Source organism: Nerophis lumbriciformis, linkage group LG01 (assembly GCF_033978685.3).
Source record: "Nerophis lumbriciformis linkage group LG01, RoL_Nlum_v2.1, whole genome shotgun sequence".
NCBI lineage: Eukaryota > Metazoa > Chordata > Actinopteri > Syngnathiformes > Syngnathidae > Nerophis > Nerophis lumbriciformis.
Genome location: NC_084548.2, coordinates 14,828,539 through 14,848,563, shown reverse-complemented (window position 1 = coordinate 14,848,563; position 20,025 = coordinate 14,828,539). Strand labels below are relative to the sequence as shown.

General features: G+C 40.4%; 1 protein-coding gene across 10 annotated transcripts in view; it reads left to right on the top strand.

The window, feature by feature from the left end:
• prdm16 (PR domain containing 16) overlaps positions 1–20,025 on the top strand; it is a 755,270-nt gene that overhangs the window by 368,671 nt on the left and 366,574 nt on the right. For all 10 annotated transcript variants that reach the window (XM_061975909.1, XM_061975901.1, XM_061975919.1 and 7 more), the window contains one exon: positions 5,540–5,991. In XM_061975909.1, the coding sequence (XP_061831893.1) occupies positions 5,563–5,991 (429 nt within the window). In that variant the 5' untranslated portion in view covers positions 5,540–5,562. The remainder of the gene's footprint in view (positions 1–5,539; positions 5,992–20,025) is intronic.

Here is a 20,025-nt window from a genome sequence, read left to right as displayed (position 1 = left end):
TTGATTCAAAAACGATTTTTTCCCCTTGTTTCAAAACGGTTCTCTATCCATTCAATACATGGGATTTCAGCAGGATCTACCCCAGTCTGCTGACATGCAAGCAGAGTAGTAGATTTTTGTAAAAAGCTTTTATAATTGTAAAGGACAATGTTTTATCAAACTGATTGCAATAATTTAAATTTGTTTTAACTATTAAATGAACCAAAAATATGACTTATTTTATTTTTGTGAAAATATTGGACACCGTGTGTTGTCAAGCTTATGAGATGCAATGCAAGTGTAAGCCACTGTGACACTATTGTTCTTTTTTTATTTATTTTTTATAAATGTCTAATGATAATGTCAATTAGGGATTTTTAATCACTGCTATGTTGAAATTGTAACTAATATTGATACTGTTGTTGATAATATTCATTTTTGTTTCACTACTTTTGGTTTGTTCTGTGTCGTGTTTGTGTCTCCTCTCAATTGCTCTGTTTATTGCAGTTCTGAGTGTTGCTGGGTCGGGTTTGGTTTTGGAATTGGATTGCATTGTTATGGTATTGCTGTGTATTGTTTTGTTGGATTGATTAATTAAAAAAAAAAAAAATAATAATTAATTAAAAAAATCGATTTTAAAAAAATGAGAATCGATTCTGAATCGCACAACGTGAGAATCGCGATTTGAATCAATGGCTAATCATCACATTACATTTACAGTAATATTGACAGTAATTTACTGTGAAATATCCTTCCAGCAATTTACTGCAACAGCAGAGCTGCCACTGTATTAATGTTGTCCCGATACCAATATTTTGGTAGCGGTACCGGTACCAAAATGATTTCGATACTTTACGGTACTTTCCGATACTTTTCTAAATAAAGGGGACCACAAAAAAATGCATTTTGGCTTTATTTTAACAAACAAATCTTACGGTACATTAAACATATGTTTCTTATTGCAAGTTTGTCTTTAAATAAAATAGTGAACATACAAGACAACTTGTCTTTTAGTAGCAAACAAAGGCTCCTAATTCAGCTGCTGACGTATGCAGTAACATATTGTGTCATTTATCATTCTGTTTCGTCAAAATTATTAAGGACAAATGGTAGAAAATTAATTATGAATCTACTTGTTCATTTACTGTTAATATGCTTACTTTCTCTTTTAACATGTTCTATCTACACTTCTGTTAAAATAATAATAATAATCACTTATTTTTCTGTTGTTTGATACTTTACATTAGTTTTGTATGATACCACAAATTTGGGTATCAATCTGATACCAAGTCGTTACAGGATCATACATTGGTCATAATCAACCGGTACTTTTCAGAGGCGGTATAGTACCAAATATGATTCATTAGTATTGCGGTACTATACCTATACCGGTATACTGTACAACCCTACATTGTACGGTTAATGACTATACAATTACAACAAAATGCTGTAATTTTTTTGTAATTTTATTGTTCATGACAATACACATACATGCAGTAACTTCACATTTGTAATTGTATACTTAATTACGCCCTTGGTTTAACAGCATACTGCCACTTACTGTACAAGAGTGTGAAGCGTAGTCTACAGAGCCCCTTAAGAGACAGTTTTAAATAACAGTAATTTGTTGTGATATTACAGAGGACCATGATTGCAGTTGTTTACTGTGAAATAATGTGAAAAGTTGAATTTGCTGCGAAATATAAGGATATCGTAATATTTACCGTATTTTTCGGAATATAAGTCGCAGTTTTTTTCATAGTTTGGCCGGGCTCCAGTGCGACTTATATATGTTTTTTTCTTTTTTTATCATGCATTTTTGGCAGGTGCGACTTATACTCCGGTGCGACTTATACTCCGAAAAATACGGTATATTAATCTGTTGTAATGTGCAGTATTTTCTTCAAAATACTGTTAAATGCTGTAAAATCCTTATAATTTTGTACAGTGTACATTAAAAACTGTCAAAGGATAACTACCTCGCAGCTGCAAATTGTTCTAGTGCAAATATGTTTTACCACATACAGTACATATTACCACATACCCATGCATTTACAAAACCATCAATTTATTGTCCAAAAGAAGCCAGGAATATGTTTTGGTTATATTCTTTAGTTTTCTTTTGTTTCATAAATCCATTTGCGAAAACATCTAGTCCAATGCAGTGTGGACAAGATAATATTATGCTGATAAAACTGCTGATATGATACCATTCATGCTGATCTCCTTTCAAGTTTCGCTTTCGTCACATCCAAATCATGTCATTGTGAAAAAAATAATTATTCATGATTAGCCACAATCAACATTAACTCTTGTTTATTCAAATATTTAATTATTTTGTAGATAAAATACATAATATAAACAAATACATTGGAACCTTGATCTATGAGCTTAATTGGCTCTTGAATGGGGTTCGTAAAAATGTCCGTACACTGAAGCAGATGTTTCTATAAGAAACAATGTAAACGTGAATAATGGGTTCCTGCCTCGACAAAAGTCTATATTTTATTAATTTTTTGTACAGTTTGATCAATCAATCAATCAATCAATATTTATTTATATAGCCCTAAATCACAAGTGGCTCAAAGGGCTGCACAAGCCACAACGACATCCTCGGTACAGAGCCCACATAAGGGCAAGGAAAAACTCACAACCCAGTGGGACGTCGATGTGAATGACTATGAGAAACCTTGGAGAGGACCGCATATGTGGGTGACCGGATGCAATGGACGTCGACTGGGTCTGACATAATATTGTGAAAGTCCAGTCCATAGTAGATCTAACATCATAGTGAGAGTCCAGTCCATAGATCACTATATGAAGTGGTATACTCTGCTGTATATCAAACAAACCTAACAAAGGTGTGATTGATCAACGTTCTAGTTAATAGCAAAGTTAAAATAACAAGGAGCTGAACCGTCCTCCTCAAACACAGCCACCCTGCCGACACGCACACACACACTGTCACTAGCCCAGTGGTGCGCCCACAGCTTGAAATCACAAACCTCCTTAGCTTTCACAGCCAGGTCGCTCCAATGATTAAGAATAAAACATAAACTACATTTTTGTTTAGTCATGTTTGCATGCAGCAGAAGTGGGGGAGCAGGCAGTGTCGACAACGCTGTGGATACCTCCTGAATGTTTCAAACCACAAATAGCTTCCATTGCTTTCTTTTGACTCCTATTGAGCTAGCGAAACTAGAATCGACTAGATTACCTTTATTGAAAAATCTTGCAGTTAGTGCTGTACTAACAGAAGGAGCGTCCGCAATGGATGTGCTGCCGGGGACAAAATTACTCCGCTCCGAGGCACATAAAATGTTGTACGCAGAGAAAAAGTTTGTACAAACCCCGTTTCCATATGAGTTGGGAAATTGTGTTAGATGTAAATATAAACGGAATACAATGATTTGCAAATCATTTTCAACCCATATTCAATTGAATGCACTACAAAGACAAGATATTTGATGTTCAAACTCATAAACTTTTTTTTTTTTTTTGCAAATAATAATTAACTTAGAATTTCATGGCTGCAACACGTGACAAAGTAGTTGGGAAAGGGCATGTTCACCACTGTGTTACATGGCCTTTCCTTTTAACAACACTCAGTAAACGTTTGGGAACTGAGGAGACACATTTTTTTAAGCTTCTCAGGTGGAATTCTTTCCCATTCTTGCTTGATGTACAGCTTAAGTTGTTCAACAGTCCGGGGGTCTCTGTTGTGGTATTTTAGGCTTTATAATGCGCCACACATTTTCAATAGGACACAGGTCTGGACTACAGGCAGGCCAGTCTAGTACCCGCACTCTTTTACTATGAAGCCACGTTGATGTAACACGTGGCTTGGCATTGTCTTTCTGAAATAAGCAGGGGTGTCCATGGTAACGTTGCTTGAATGGCAACATATGTTGCTCCAAAACCTGTATGTACCTTTCAGCATTAATGGCGCTTTCACAGATGTGTAAGTTACCCATGTCTTGGGCACTAATACACCGCCTTGCATAGGAGAGTTTTAACTTGCACTTACAGATGTAGCGACCAACTGTAGTTACTGACAGTGGGTTTCTGAAGTGTTCCTGAGCCCATGTGGTGATATCCTTTACACACTGATGTTGCTTGTTGATTCAGTACAGCCTGAGGGATCGAAGGTCACGGGCTTAGCTGCTTACGTGCAGTGATTTCTCCAGATTCTCTGAACCCTTTGATGATATTACGGACCGTAGATGGTGAAATCCCTAAATTCCTTGCAATAGCTGGTTGAGAAAGGTTTTTCTTAAACTGTTCAACAATCTGCTCACGCATATGTTGACAAAGTGGTGACCCTCGCCCCATCCTTGTTTGTGAATGACTAGGCCAGGGGTCGGCAACCCGCGGCTCTGGAGCCGCATGCGGCTCTTTAGCGCCACCCTGGTGGCTCTCTGGAGCTTTTTAAAAAATGTATGAAAAATGGAAAAAGATGAGGGGAAAAAAATATTTTTTTTGTTTTAATATGGTTTCTGTAGGAGGACAAACATGACACAAACCTCCCTAATTGTTATAAAGCACACTGTCAGCTTCACGGATTCGAGTATTTGGCGAGCGCCGTTTTGTCCTACTAATTTTGGCGGTCCTTGAACTCACCGTAGTTTGTTTACATTTATAACTTTTCTCCGACTTTCTCGGACGTGTTTTATGCCACTTCTTTTTCTGTCTCATTTTGTCCGCCAAACTTTTAAGGTTGTGCGTGAATGCACAAAGGTGAGTTTTGTTGATGTTAATGACTTGTGTGGAGTGCTAATCGGGCATATTTGGTCACTGCATGACTGCAAGCTAATCGATGCTAACATGCTATTTAGGCTAGCTATATGTACATATTGCATCATTATGCCTCATTTATAGCTATATTTGAGCTCATATAGTTTCCTTTAAGTCCTCTTAATTCAATTTATATCTCATGACATACTATCTGTATGTAATATGGCTTTTAATTTTTTGTGGCTCTAGACAGATTTGTTTTTGTATTTTTGGTTCAATATGGCTCTTTCAACATTTTGGGTTGCCGACCCCTGGACTAGGCATTTCATGGAATCAACTTTTATCCCCAATCATGGCACCCACCTGTTCCCAATTTGCCTGTTCACCTGTGGGATGTTCCAAATAAGTGTTGGATGAGCATTCCTCAACTTTATCAGTATTTATTGCCATCTTTCCCAACTTCTTTGTCACGTGTTGCTGGCATCAAATTCTAAAGTTAATGATTATTTGCAAAAAAAAATAAAATGTTTATGAGTTTGAACATCAAATATGTTGTCTTTGTAGCATATTCAACTGAATCATTGTATTCCGTTTTATATTTACATCTAACACAATTTCCCAACTCATATGGAAACGGGGTTTGTAAATTAAAGCATGTTTTTATTCGGTCTGTTGTTCGTAAAAAATATTTTTTTTTTTACCATGAGGGGTTGGTAAATCGAGGTTCCCCTGTATTGTTTTCCAAGGGATCCCAACATATGCTATTGTTTTACATGTCTTGTTTACTTTCCTACTCCGTCTTACAAACGTCCGTTTATGTTCTCAGATGACAGTGAGCCAGTGGACAGCATGTACGACACAGAGGCCGACCTCCCGGGCTTGGCGGCGGGCGGCATTTGCGCCGACAGTCCGGAAGACGACGCCGAGGACGGCGTCCTCAACATGTCCCCCCTGCCCTCCCCTATCCCTTCCCATCCAAACAACAACAACAACCACCACCACCACCTGTTGCACCCCCACATCTACAGCAGCAGCCACCATCACCTCCACAACAACAGCAGCAGTAGCAATGACCAGGACTTCACCACGCCCAAGGAAGGCTCGCCCTACGAGGCGCCCGTCTACATTCCAGACGACATTCCGATCCCCGGCGATCTGGAGCTGCGGGAGTCTTCGGTGCCGGGCGCCGGCTTGGGCGTCTGGGCCAAGACCCGAATCGGCGTCGGCGAGAGGTTCGGTCTGCACAACGCTGGCAAAAGCAGCTCCTATGGATGGGAGGTAGGAACTATGTTCTAGTCCCTTCTTCACCCTTGACCTAATTTTTTCGCCCCTAATACAGTAAGTGCACGTGATATTAAATGAAGGATTTTGAATAGTCACACAAAAGAGGGCAGGGTATTACGCTGAAGAGGCAGAGTGATGAATGAGTCACTCTGCATTCACACGTTCACATTTCCAGCAATCACAGTTCATTCACAAGCATCTATCTCATCATCAGAGCAGGCTCCATTTGCATCCCCGTGTCCTGATTGGACCTCATCTTTGCGACCGTGCACACACACACACACGCACACACACACTCGTCTATGTACGTAGCCGCACAGCATTGTCAGATGGAAAAATCTCACTGATTAGCCGAGGTATCAGCTTTTCTAGGCGTTGGCCTGTGTAGGCGCGCTCATTTGGTCACGCCACCCGATATGGAAATGGAAGAAGCATGACCGAGCACGATGGCGGCATATTGCGCTATTAATTTTCATTTGGACATGACATTAGTCCATATTGAAGTTGCTTCAGCAAGCTCGTTAAGAAAAGAAAGTCAGATGTAGTCTCGTTATGTCCTTTTTTTTTTTTACTCTCGTACGGCCAATCAGACATAACATTTTCAGACCCGCTTCGCATTTCACTGATTTTTATGTTGGCTTCATGATGTGATCCTTAGAAGGGGAGTGAAATATTGGCAGTGACTTCCACCAAAGCCTATCTGTCTGTGTCTGGGTGAGGTTGAACAGGACTGGATCTGTTTTGAGTGTTGCCATAAAAAAACGGTTTCTGCGATAAACGGAAGTCCGCAAAATCGGAATCTTTATTTATAAATCAAATATTTTCACAGCTACAGTAAGAAGGAGATTCATATGGCCCCATTTGTCGCGGTTTACCTGACACATTAGACTTGGACTCCCTTTTTATTGTCATTCAAATTTGAACTTTACAGCAGTGGTCCCCAACCTTTTTGTAGCTGCGGACCGGTCAACGCTTGAAAATTTGTCCCGCGGACCGGGGGGGGTGATTTTTATTTTATTTTATTTTTTTTAAATTTTATTTATTTTTTTTTATAGAAAGAAATACAATCATGTGTGCTTATGGACTGTATCCCTGCAGACTGTATTGATATACATTGATATATAGTGTATATATTATGTTTTTATGTTGATTTAATACAAAAAAAAAAAGTATTTATTTTTTTTTTTTTTCTTGTGCGGCCCGGTACCGGTCCGCGGACCGATTAATACCGGGCCGCACAAGAAAAAAAAAAAAGAAAAAAAAAAATTTTTTGGGGGGTGGTTGGGGACCACTGCTTTTCAGTACAGATAAGAACGAAATTCGGTTGCATTAGCTTGTGGTAATGCAGGATAAAAGAGCAATAAGGTGCAGATATGCATAAATAGATTACCGCACAGATAAATGTATAGCACTTTTGCATATGCATCCACGTTTATGGATGTATGTTATATCAGTCAATCAATCAATGTTTATTTATATAGCCCTAAATCACAAGTGTCTCAAAGGGCTGCACAAGCCACAACGACATCCTCGGTACAGAGCCCACATAAGGGCAAGGAAAAACTCACCCTAGTGGGACGTCGATGTGAATGACTATGAGAAACCTTGGAGAGGACCGCATATGTGGGTAACTTGCTGTTCTATCCGCCATGTTTGTTTGTATCGGCATCACTATGTGACGTCACAGGAAAATGGACGGGTGTATATAACGATGGTTAAAATCAGGCACTTTGAAGCTTTTTTTAGGGATATTGCGTGATGGGTAAAATTTTGAAAAAAACTTTGAAAAATAAAATAAGCCACTGGGAACTGGTTTTTAATGGTTTTAACCCTTCTGAAATTGTGATAATGTTCCCTTTTAAACATCACTAAAACCGCATCAGCATATAAAACATATCTTATGTGGTGCTGTCAAAATTAAAATGGCAAAAAAACATATTAAACGTGAAAAAATTAAGAAATAATATATCTGAACTCACAATCTGTAGCACCCATTCGAGCTTCTGGGGTTGGCCGACATAGTCTCACAAGATGTAGTTTCTCCTTAAATATCCTTCTTGAAAATGGCCTTGCTAATATATGTGTTGTCTTGTCTAATCATAAAAGATGCAGACGAGGCGTGTTGGCTGAGTTCTTAAAGTTTACTCCACAGCGTGCTCATCAAAAATATCCCGCTATCGGCATGGCTAAACAGGGCTACTGCGCATACTCTTCACTACTGTGGCATGCTGGGTAATGAAGTTCTTATGTTACCTAACTCATAACATCACAATATATATCTGCCTTAGGCCAGCTGGAAGGCCTTACTGACAACAACTCGTGATCTGATGGACTATCGCAACTGTCTATCAACTGTATGTGCCCATTCACTTACAGTGCACGCATTGTTGATTCTGAAGGCCCCGGGCAGATTTGGCACAGCATGGCAACATAAGCTAGCTGAATTCTGATTGGATAAAAACTCTATAACTTAAAAACAATAGCACTGGAAGGAGCATAATATGACATGAATACTTTTAGATATTTAGATTAAAAAAATCAAATAAAATACTTGTTTCTTTAATTATGATCATGATTTCTGGTTATGTTAGGCCAGCAGAGAAGGCCTTGCTGGCAATGACGGCACACCACTGAATTTGGGACTAATAAAGTATAAACAGAGAAAGGCACTGGCAGGCTAGAAAATGTGAACCACTCCAGTCATTTTTAAGTACCGTATTTTTCGGACTATAAGTCACAGTTTTTTTCATAGTTTGGCCGGGCTCCAGTGCGATTTATATATGTTTTTTTCCTTCTTTATTATGCATTTTCGGCAGGTGCGACTTATACTCCGGTGCGACTTATACTCCGAAAAATACGGTAATAGTGTAACTAGCGCTGTCAAACATTTTTAGTCCAATTAATCACACATTTAAATTTTGATTAATCGTAAATTGATTGTGTTAATCATCTAAATTAACTTTAAAGAAGACAACATTTTGACACCAATGCAATTGTATTGTCAGAATGTCATACAGAATTTTTTTTGTAATGTTTTACTTGAATCTAAGTTATTTATTTGTTTGAAACTTGCCAACACTTTCATCTTAAGTCTCGCCTGGGTGTATTTCGAAGTGAAGTCAGCCAGCGAGAACACCAGTCGGAGTCTCCTCAGTTATCTTTGCACTGATGTATACATTGACCTGATCACTGACTATATAACAACCCGACCCGCCTCTAAGGTAGCCATCTGTGGTGAAGTTAAAGGCCTACTGAAATGCGATTTTCTTATTTAAACGGGGATAGCAGGTCCATTCTATGTGTCATACTTGATCATTTCGAGATATTGCCATATTTTTGCTGAAAGGATTTAGTAAAAAACATCAACGATAAAGTTTGCAACTTTTGGTCGCTGATAAAAAAGCCTTGCCTGTACCGGAAGTAGCAGACGAGTAGCGTGACGTCACAGGTTGTGGAGCTCCTCACATCTGCTCATTGTTTACAATCATGGCCACCAGCAGCGAGAGGGATTCGGACCGAGAAAGCGACGATTTCCCCATTAATTTGAGTGAAGATGAAAGATTCGTGGATGAGGAAAGTGAGAGTGAAGGACTAGAGGGCAGTGGGAGCGATTTGGATGTGTGTGAGAGGCGGGTGGGACCTGATATTCAGCTGGGAATGACTAAAACAGTAAATAAACACAAGACATATATATACTCTATTAGCCACAACACAACCAGGCTTATATTTAATATGCCACAAATTAATCCCGCATAACAAACACCTCCCCCCTCCCGTCCATATAACCCGCTAATACAACTCAAACACCTGCACAACACACTCAATCCCACAGCCCAAAGTACCATTCACCTCCCCAAAGTTCATGCAGCACATATATTTCCCCAAAGTTACGTACGTGACATGCACATAGCGGCACGCACAAACGGGCAAGCGATCAAATGTTTGGAAGCCGCAGCTGCATGCGTACTCACGGTACCGCGTCTGCGTATCCAACTCAAAGTCCTCCTGGTAAGAGTCTCTGTTGTCCCAGTTCTCCACAGGCCAATGGTAAAGCTTGACTGTCATCTTCCGGGAATGTAAACAATGAAACACCGGCTGTGTTATCCGGCACAACAGTCAAGGGGTGCATTCTACGGCGGGGGTGCGTTATCCGGCACAACACCTGCCGCAATACACCGCTTCCCACCTACAGCTTTCTTCTTTGCTGTCTCCATTGTTCATTGAACAAATTGCAAAAGATTCACCAACACAGATGTCCAGAATACTGTGGAATTTTGCGATGAAAACAGACGACTTAATAGCTGGCCACCATGCTGTCCCAAAATGTCCTCTACAATCCGTGACGTCACGCGCTGGCGTCATCATACCGAGACGTTTTCAGCAGGATATTTCGCGCGAAATTTAAAATTGCACTTTAGTAAGCTAACCCGGCTGTATTGGCATGTGTTGCAATGTTAATATTTCATCATTGATATATAAACTATCAGACTGCGTGGTCGGTAGTAGTGGGTTTCAGTCGGCCTTTAAAGGAGCATGTAAAGTCAAAATAAATTGTGTGATTAATCATTGATACATGATTAATACCATTAATGCTTTGTGATTGATCGGCCTTAACTTTGACGGTCCTAATTTTAACATGTGTCTTGTGTAGTGTAAGTATAAAAAAAAAAAAGGTCAGCATTTGTAATATGAACACAATGACATTTTTAATTGGTTACAAGTTTAAACCAAGCTAAGTCTTGAAAAGAAAAAAAAAGGATCTCAATGTAAATAACAAAATACTTTTGTAGAATGTGAGTCAATTGACTTTATTAACAATAATGTGAAGAGAAAGTCAAGCATTATGAGTTGTAGAATGTGTTGGTGATTAAACCCGCTGTGCTGCACAATTTCCTTGTTTAACATTCATATTATGCGTCGCCATTCAAGGTGCAAAGGGCACCTCTCCAAAAAATGACACACACTAAGTATTTTTCCCCGTTACTCCCTCGGCACTTGACTGCTGCATATTCATCGGCGAAGGTTCAGCCAGCTGAAAGGCCAACTTTATTTCTAACGTGATGGATCCACGTCACGTTAGAAATAACCCGGCATCTGCACACGCTCATCGCGACTTCCCGAAATGAAGAGACCTCGCGTCATACTCGGTGTTATTAATTGATAGTGATTTTGGAAGTAATCACTTTTTTTTAGATGAGGTTACTACCCCGAGGTCCCTTCTGTTTCCATTCAAGGTAAAACATGTGGTGTTTGCTCCCCAACCGCAGATGAGGGATTGATCTGTCTCGCCTCCTCAGTGTTGGTTGGATGACTGACTGTGGTTCTGGCTCTATTATTGCTTCACATATCCTGTCTGCTTTAGGACTGGATGCCTTCAGGGGCTATCCTCCTCCCAGACTCTTATCACAGATAGTCATAACAGTCAGCCTGTTGATAATCATCGACAGACTCCCCGAGGAGACCCCCGCGCCCCCTTTTTGCCATCTACTCATCTACTCTCGCTGCTCTTAGACAAATAGACCGGCAGGGCAGTGAGAGAGGTGTGGCGACGTACGTGAGAAAAGATGTCAGGAGAAATATGATGCTTGTTCTGTAAGGCGCAAGACGAGACATTTCTCACGTTAGACAACTGCATGGTAACGAGAGAGAGTGCGGAACCGCGGCTGAGTGTGTGTAACCCAAATTATTGGGCCGGTACAGACAGAATAACTGTTAACCATCTTGTTTTCTCTGGGTAAATTCCCTTGTTTGCCCTTCTTTCCTGGTGCCTTCTGCTTCCTCTACATGATTACAATATGACAGTCATGTATTGCATTTTGATAATTCAATAGTCATATTTCTTTAATTACAAATTATTTGTTCCGGTTTTCCATAATTAAACTGAGTCAAACTCTCGGATTTTCGGTCATATTAATTGTATCATACTTCCATCCATTTTCTACCGTTTGTCCCTTTCGGGGTCGCGGGGGGTGCTGGAGCCTATCTCAGCTGCATTGGGGCGGATGGCAGTGTCGCCACCTCATCCTATCATTTTTTATTTTATTTTTTTATGTTTTCCTTCTTGAATCCAGGAGGATTAAAACAAATAAAATTGTTTATATATATATATATATATATATATATATATATATATATATATATATGTTGCTTGGCTGCGTGGGGGCGGTGGTCCCTGGTTCCCTGGGCACCACACCTACTGTTTGTGGGTTGGGCTCTCGGGGAGGCTGGGGACGTACTCTGGCTCTGGGAGTCGAATATATTGTACATACAAATTCACATATACTCACATACATACATACATACATACATATATAGGTACCTATGCTCCCACATACATACACAAATACAGTACATATTTACATACTCAAAGTTCGTACATCCACACGCACATTCAATATACAAACATGCACATACACATACTGTACATATACATTCACTGTACAAACATACATATACACATACTGTACATATACATTCACTGTACAAACACATATACACATTCTGTACATATACAAGTACATATGCATACGTACACTGATGCACATAATCGCGTTTCATCAAACATATATTAACGTTGTTGCCCTAGGGTAAACTGGGTATAACACATGCCACACTGACAAAGCTTAACCTATTGTTACTATAACAATCTACAAGGTTAATGTAGGTTGCTTCTCTTTCTCCCCCTCCATTTTTCTGCATTCTTTTGCATCTGAAGTTATCATTACGTATACGTATTGTTGCATTTGAACAACTGTATTGTTGATAATAGAGGTAAATTATTGGTATTGTTCATTATCAATAGCGCTATTTCTATTGGTATTTGTATTGCTCCATTTGTAGTGTAATAATGCTCATTGTCATTTCTGTATTATTAGGGGGTAGCGGGGGGTGTATATTGTAGCGTCCCGGAAGAGTTAGTGCTGCAAGGGTTTCTGGGTATTTGTTCTGTGGTGTTTATGTTGTGTTACGGTGCGGATGTTCTCCCGAAATGTGTTTGTCATTCTTGTTTGGTGTGGGTTCACAGTGTGGCGCAGTATTAAAGATGTTTATACGGCCACCCTCAGTGTGACCTGTATGGCTGTTGACCAAGTATTCCTCGCATTCACTTGTGTGTGTGAAAAGCCGTAGATATTATGTGATTGGGCCAGCACGCAAAGGCAGTGCCTTTAAGGCACACCCCCAATATTGTTGTCTGGGTGGAAATTCGGGAGAATGGTTGCCCCGGGAGATTTTTGGGAGGGGCACTGAAATTCGTGAGTCTCCCGGGAAAATCGGGCAGTACATAGCAACTGCTCTGTACTTGTCCCTGCGTCCGTGTACCACTCCGTACAGCGGCGTTATAAAAAGTCATAAATTTTACTTTTTGAAACCGGTACCAATAATTTCCAAAATTTTATTTTAAAGCATTTATCGTCCGATAATATCGGCAGTCCGATATTATCGGACATCTCTACTAAAAAAGATTGTAAAATTAGAGATGAGGTTTTTTTTCTCCTCTGCATCTCTAAGTGGGAGCGTAGGTGAGGAGAGAAACAGCGGTATGGAGGACAGACAGCATGGCATAAACGAAGAGGAATGCTAAGAGGAAAGTCACTATTGTCTGTCCTGGGGCATCAGGGGACTAGAAGAGGTGTTAATTCAGACTCATTTCAGCGAGACGGACAGCTCAATCTAAGAGCTGCTTTGCTGCAGGCCATGGCCATTCTCTTCTGTCTCACACTCCCTCTTTGGGCCAGCACAGAGTCATCCATTTAAAAACCATTATGCTTTTCCCTTTAGCACAACATGATAGAACGCTGGGGCCCCAAGTCTACAGTATGTGTGTGTGAATCTCTGTGTGTGTGTGTATGCATGGGTTGCCAAACCCCTCAGGACAGAAAGACCTGAGCGGGCCGAGTGGGACGAAGTCCTCCAAGACGTCCGGCGACTGCTGCTATTATCTGGCTGCTAGATTGGCTTGACTTCCCCTATTGATGGAGACATGTCATGATACAATGGCTGCAGCTATTGTGGTCCCCGCTGAATCGACTCACCGATCCAAGTCCCCTCGGGTGTTCGGGTGGACAACACCCCAGGATTGTGTTTGGCGAAAATAAAACAAGTGACGACGTCCTAATTTATGACCTTGAGAGGAGCGATTACACTACTTTGCCTCACTTTGAAATACGTACTGCAGAGCAGTGTTTTTCGACCTTTTCTTAGGCAGGGCACATTTTTTTCAATGAAAAAATGCTGAGCGGAAAACTTAAAAAAATGAAACTCAGCAGCCGATATTGACGATTAAAAAGTTATTCTGGCAATTGTTGGATATTAATTCAAACCATAATCAAGCATGCATCACTATAGCTCTTGTCTCAAAGTAGGTGTACTGTCACCACCTGTCACATCACCATACTTGCCAACCTTGAGACCGCCGATTTCTGGAGGTGGTGGGGTGGGCGTGGTCGGGGGTGGGGTGGGGGCGTGGTTAAGAGGGGAGGAGTATATTTACAGCTAGAATTCACCAAGTCAAGTATTTCATATATATACAATATATATATATATATCTAAGAAATACTTGACTTTCAGTGAATTCTAGCTATATGTATATATATATATATTTATTTATTTTATTATATATATATGTATATATAAATAAAAGAAATACTTGAATTTCAGTGTTCATTTATTTACACATATACACACACATAACACTCATCTACTCATTGTTGAGTTAAGGGTTGAATTGTCCATCCTTGTTCTATTCTCTGTCACTATTTTTCTAACAATGCTGAACACCCTCTCTGATGATGCATTGATGTGTGGCATGCACAAAAGTGCTTTCATCAAATGCATTAGAGTCTGGAATCTTCCATCTCTCCCTAGCATGGCCCAAAACCGGTCAATCTTTGCTTCCTGAGGAAGATCTTCAGTGCCAAGCACTAGGTAGTCCACAACTTCCTCCCGGAGGCTATCCAGGTCCAATCGCAGCTGCGGCTTGGAACTTACAAGCTGTTATGAGGGTAGCGTATGTGTGTGTGTGGCCCTTTAATAGGTGAGCATGTGAGGTGAGTGACATCAGTGAGTGTGTGGGCAAGAGAAGAGAGGGAGCGGTAGCATGAGTGTGGGCGGGGACTAGTTTGTTTTGTGTTGGATTGGCTGTGTGCAAGCAATCAATAAAGCAAGATTTGAAACTAACAGACTCAGGCCGGAAAGGTGCAACAAAGCGTATTTCTTCATCTTACTCGTCGTCGGCGTCGCCATGGCTGTATCTTCCTCGTTCTTCTGCTTCGTCTCCTTGTTGTGTGCGCAGTTGTGCACTGCACTCTCTAAAAGCCGTATATGTTATAGATGGCAGTATTGTCCTGTTTAAGAGTGTCACAACATTGCTGTTTATGGCAGACGAACTGCTTTACGGTAGACAAAAACGTGACTGCTGCTGTTGTGTGTTGGTACCGCGCTGGGAGGACGTTAATGAAACTGCCTAACAATAAACCCACATAAGAAACCAAGAACTCGCCCTCGATCATTCTACAGTTATAATGTGATTGGGCAGGGACACTGTTTATATTGTGGGAAAGCGGACTCAGGTCCGCATGGAGCTGGAGGGGGCGTGGCCTCCAGCTCCGCCTGAATTTCGGGAGATTTTCGGGAGAAAATTTGTCCCGGGAGGTTTTCGGGAGAGGCGCTGAATTTCGGGAGTCTCCCGGAAAATCCGGGAGGGTTGGCAAGTATTCACATCACGCAGTGACTTATTTGGAACGACCTACCTCTGAGTGTTAGACAAGCCTCCTCTCTTCCTGTTTTTAAATCTCTCTTAAAAACATACTTTTATTCCATGGCTTTTAACACTGAGTGATATCCATCCTGCAATGGCGCCCCATAATACACCTGCTGTGATCCTGTTTTTATGTTTTTATGTTTTTATTAATTCTATTTTAATTATTTATTTTTTATCGTGTTCTGTTTGTGTTGTGTTGTGTTTGCTCGGTACTCGTTTTATCTTTTAACCTGCTCATTGTACAGCACTTTGGCTACCCCTGTGGTAAATTTTAAATGTGCTCTATAAATAAAGTTGATTTGATTTGATTTGGAGTTTTTTGATGTTTTCCTGTGCGTAGTGTTTTAGTTCTTGTCTTGCACTCCTATTTTGGTGGCTTTTCCTGTTTTGTTGGTATTTTCCTGTAGCAGTTTCATCGCTTCCCTGAGCACTAATCCCCGCACCTGCTTTGTTTTGGCAATCAAGACTATTTCAGTTGTGTGGACGCAATCCTTCTTTGTGGGGACATTGTTGATTGTCATGTCATAACGGACGTACTTTGCGGACGCCATCTCTGCTCCACACGCTGTAAGTCTTTGCTGTCGTCCAGCATTCTGTTTTTGTTTACTTTGTAGCCAGTTCAGTTTTAGTTTCGTTCTGCATAGCCATCGCTAAGCTTCAATGCCTTTTCTTAGCGGCACTCGCCTTCTGTTTACTTTTGGTTTAAAGCATTGGATACCTTTCGACCTGCACGCTGCCTCCCGCATATCTTGATCATGACAAAGCAATTAGCTACCTGCTGCCACCTACTGATATGGAAGAGTATTACACGGTTACTCTGCTGAGCTCTATTATTACTGGTTTGCAAAAAATATTTTTAACCCAATTAGGTGAAATTACATAATATCCCACGGCACAACAGACTGTATCTCATGGCACACCAGTGTGCCGCAGCACAGTAGTTGAAAAACACTGCTGTAGAGTGCACTCACACTGGGCCTTTTCAACAGTATTCACTATCCTATTCCTGATTAGAAAGTTGTGGATATGTAAAACACAAAAAGTGGAATATTACACCAAGGGCCTGATCTACTAAGATCCTAATAACATGTGCTAAATGGCGTGTGCAAACTATAAGATCTGCGATGAGGTGGCGACTTGTCCAGGGTGTACCCCGCCTTCCGCCCGATTGTAGCTGAGATAGGCTCCAGCGCCCCCCGCGACCCCAAAGGGAATAAGCGGTAGAAAATGGATGGATGGAACTATAAGATTGTGTCTACTCCCAGTGGGCGTGTTGTGGGTGATCTACTCAGACTGTGTACAATTGATTACAGGTGCAAAAAAGGTACAAATCTCCCAATTTAAATGAGGGATTTCCGCGTACAACCAGCTATTACCATGGAGAGACTCATTTCCCTCCAAATGTATGGCATCATAAAAAATTAAACAAAAGTACCACTGATAGTCACACACACACACTAGGTGTTGTGAAATGACTCTCTGCATTTGACCCATCCCCTTGTTCCACCCCCTGGCAGGTGAAGGGAGCAGTGAGCAGCAGCGGTGGCCACGCTCGGGAATCATTGTGGTGATTTTAACCCCCAATTCCAACCCTAAGCCCTACCATGTGGCATTTCGTCATGTGGCGATCTTTTGTGGGGGTGCATCTGCTATGATTCAGGTGCAAGAAAATGCTCATTACAACTGCAAGACATTTTTTATATAGGATACATATTATATAGATATATTTTAAATATTTAAATACTAATAGCGATTAAAATACTTTCCCTCACTTTGAAATACGTACTGTAGCGTGCACTCACACTGGGCCTTTTCAACAGTATTCACTATTTTATTCCCTATTAGAAAGTTGTGGATATGTAAAACACAAAAAGTGGAATATTACACCTAGGGCCTGATCTACTAAGATCCTAATAACATGTGCTAAATGGCGTGTGCAAACTATAAGATTGTGTCTACTCTCAGTGGGCGATCTACTAAGACTGCCTACAATTGATTGCAGGTGCAAAAGAGGTGCAGCTTTCCCAATTTAAATGAGGGATTTGCGCGTACAACCGGCTATCACCATGGAGACACTCATTTCCCCCAATTTATGGCATCATAAGCCCCACCATGTGGCGTTTTATCATGTGGCAATCTTTTGTGATGGTGCATCGGGTATGAATCAGGTGCAAGAAAATTCTTATTGCAACTGCGAGACATTTTTTAAATAGGAGACATATTTAATTGATACATTTTCAATATTTAAATACTAATGACATTAAAACAACGCTAGCAGACAAAAACAAATCAATTACATTTGTGTTGATCACTCCTTTAAGTCAACCCACAGCAAACAAATTGGAAAATTATATTGCTGAATAGGGCAGCACGGTGGACAATACGAAGGTCCTGGGTTCGATCCCCAGGCTCGGGGTCTTTCTGTATGGAGTTTGCATGTTCTCCCCGTGGCTGCGTGGGTTCCCTCTGGGTACTCCGGCTTCCTCCCACCTCCAAAGACATGCACCTGGGGATAGGCGCTAAATAGGCCCTAGTGTGTGAATGTGAGTGTGAATGTTGTCTGTCTATCTGTGTTGGCCCTGCGATGAGGTAGCGACTTGTCCAGGGTGTACCCCGCCTTCCGTCCGAATGCAGCTGAGATAGGCTCCAGCACCCCCCGCGACCCAGAAAGGTAGAAAATGGATGGATGGATATTGCTGAATAGCGGATATATCTAATATTTTCATTTTTGTCAGTTTGTCTGCACGATCGCCTCTTTTCTTACTGTCATTTGTGCGTAAATGTGCCAGTTCGCTCAAACATTCCAGTTTCAGCATTGATAAATCACGATACGAGTGCAAAATTATCATATTATATTGATATTATATGATTATACGTTAGGTCAGGAAAAAAACACAAAGGCTATTTCATCACTACAAGGGGATTTTATATAGAATAAAAATCCCCTGAAGAAAAGGGAAACCTGCGAAACAGGCTCGTAGGGATGAAATAGCCTCTGTGTTTTTTCCTGACCTAACGTATATTCCGCTTTATATATTGGTATTAAGCACTGTATAACGGTTAAACCACAGAAATCTCGACTATTACATAATTATAGAATTCCTCCTGGTATTGTGGATGTTCTAAATACAAGCTATATTCTGCACATGCAAGAAGACGGACATGCCAAATGGATTGTTTCCCCTAACGAGTTTAGTAGGGGTGTGGGAAAAAATAGATTTGAATTCGAATTGCGATTCTCACGTTGTGCGATTCAGAATTGATTCTCATTTTTAAAAAATCTATTTTTTTAGTTATTTATTTTTTTAAATATTATTTTTATTTTTATTTATTTATTTATTTATTTTTTATTAATCAATCCAACAAAACAATACACAGCAATGCCATAACAATGCAATCCAATTCCAAAACCAAACCCGACCCAGCAACACTCAGAACTGCAATAAACAGAGCAATTGAGAGGAGACACAAACACGACACAGAACAAAACAAAAGTAGTGAAACAAAAATGAATATTATCAACAACAGTATCAATATTAGTTACAATTTCAACATAGCAGTGACTAAAAATCCCTCATTGACATTATCATTAGACATTTATAAAAATTAAAAAATAAATAAAAAAACAATAGTGTCACAGTGGCTTACACTTGCATCGCATCTCATAAGCTTGACAACACACTGTGTCCAATATTTTCACAAAGATAAAACAAGTCATATTTTTGGTTCATTTAATAGTTAAAACAAATTTACATTATTGCAATCAGTTGATAAAACATTGTCCTTTACAATTATAAAAGCTTTTTCCAAAGATCTACTACTCTGCTTGCATGTCAGCAGACTGGGGTAGATCCTGCTGAAATCCTATGTATTGAATGAATAGAGAATCCTTTTGAATCGGGAAAAATTAGTTTTTGAATCGAGAATCGTGTTGAATTGAAAAAAAAAGAAAAAGATTTTGAATCGAATCGTGACCCCAGGAATCGATATTGAATCGAATCGTGGGACACCCAAAGATTCACAGCCCTAGAGTTTAGTATATCAGCTTTGTGTGCACTATCAAGTTTGCACTCTACCACGAAGTTGGTAGAGTGGCCGTGCCAGCAATCGGAGGGTTGCTGGTTACTGGGGTTCAATCCCCACCTTCTACCATCCTAGTCACGTCCGTTGTGTCTTTGGGCAAGACACTTCACCCCTTGCTCCTGATGGCTGCTGGTTAGCGCCTTGCATAGCAGCTCCCGCCATCAGTGTGTGAATGTGTGTGTGAA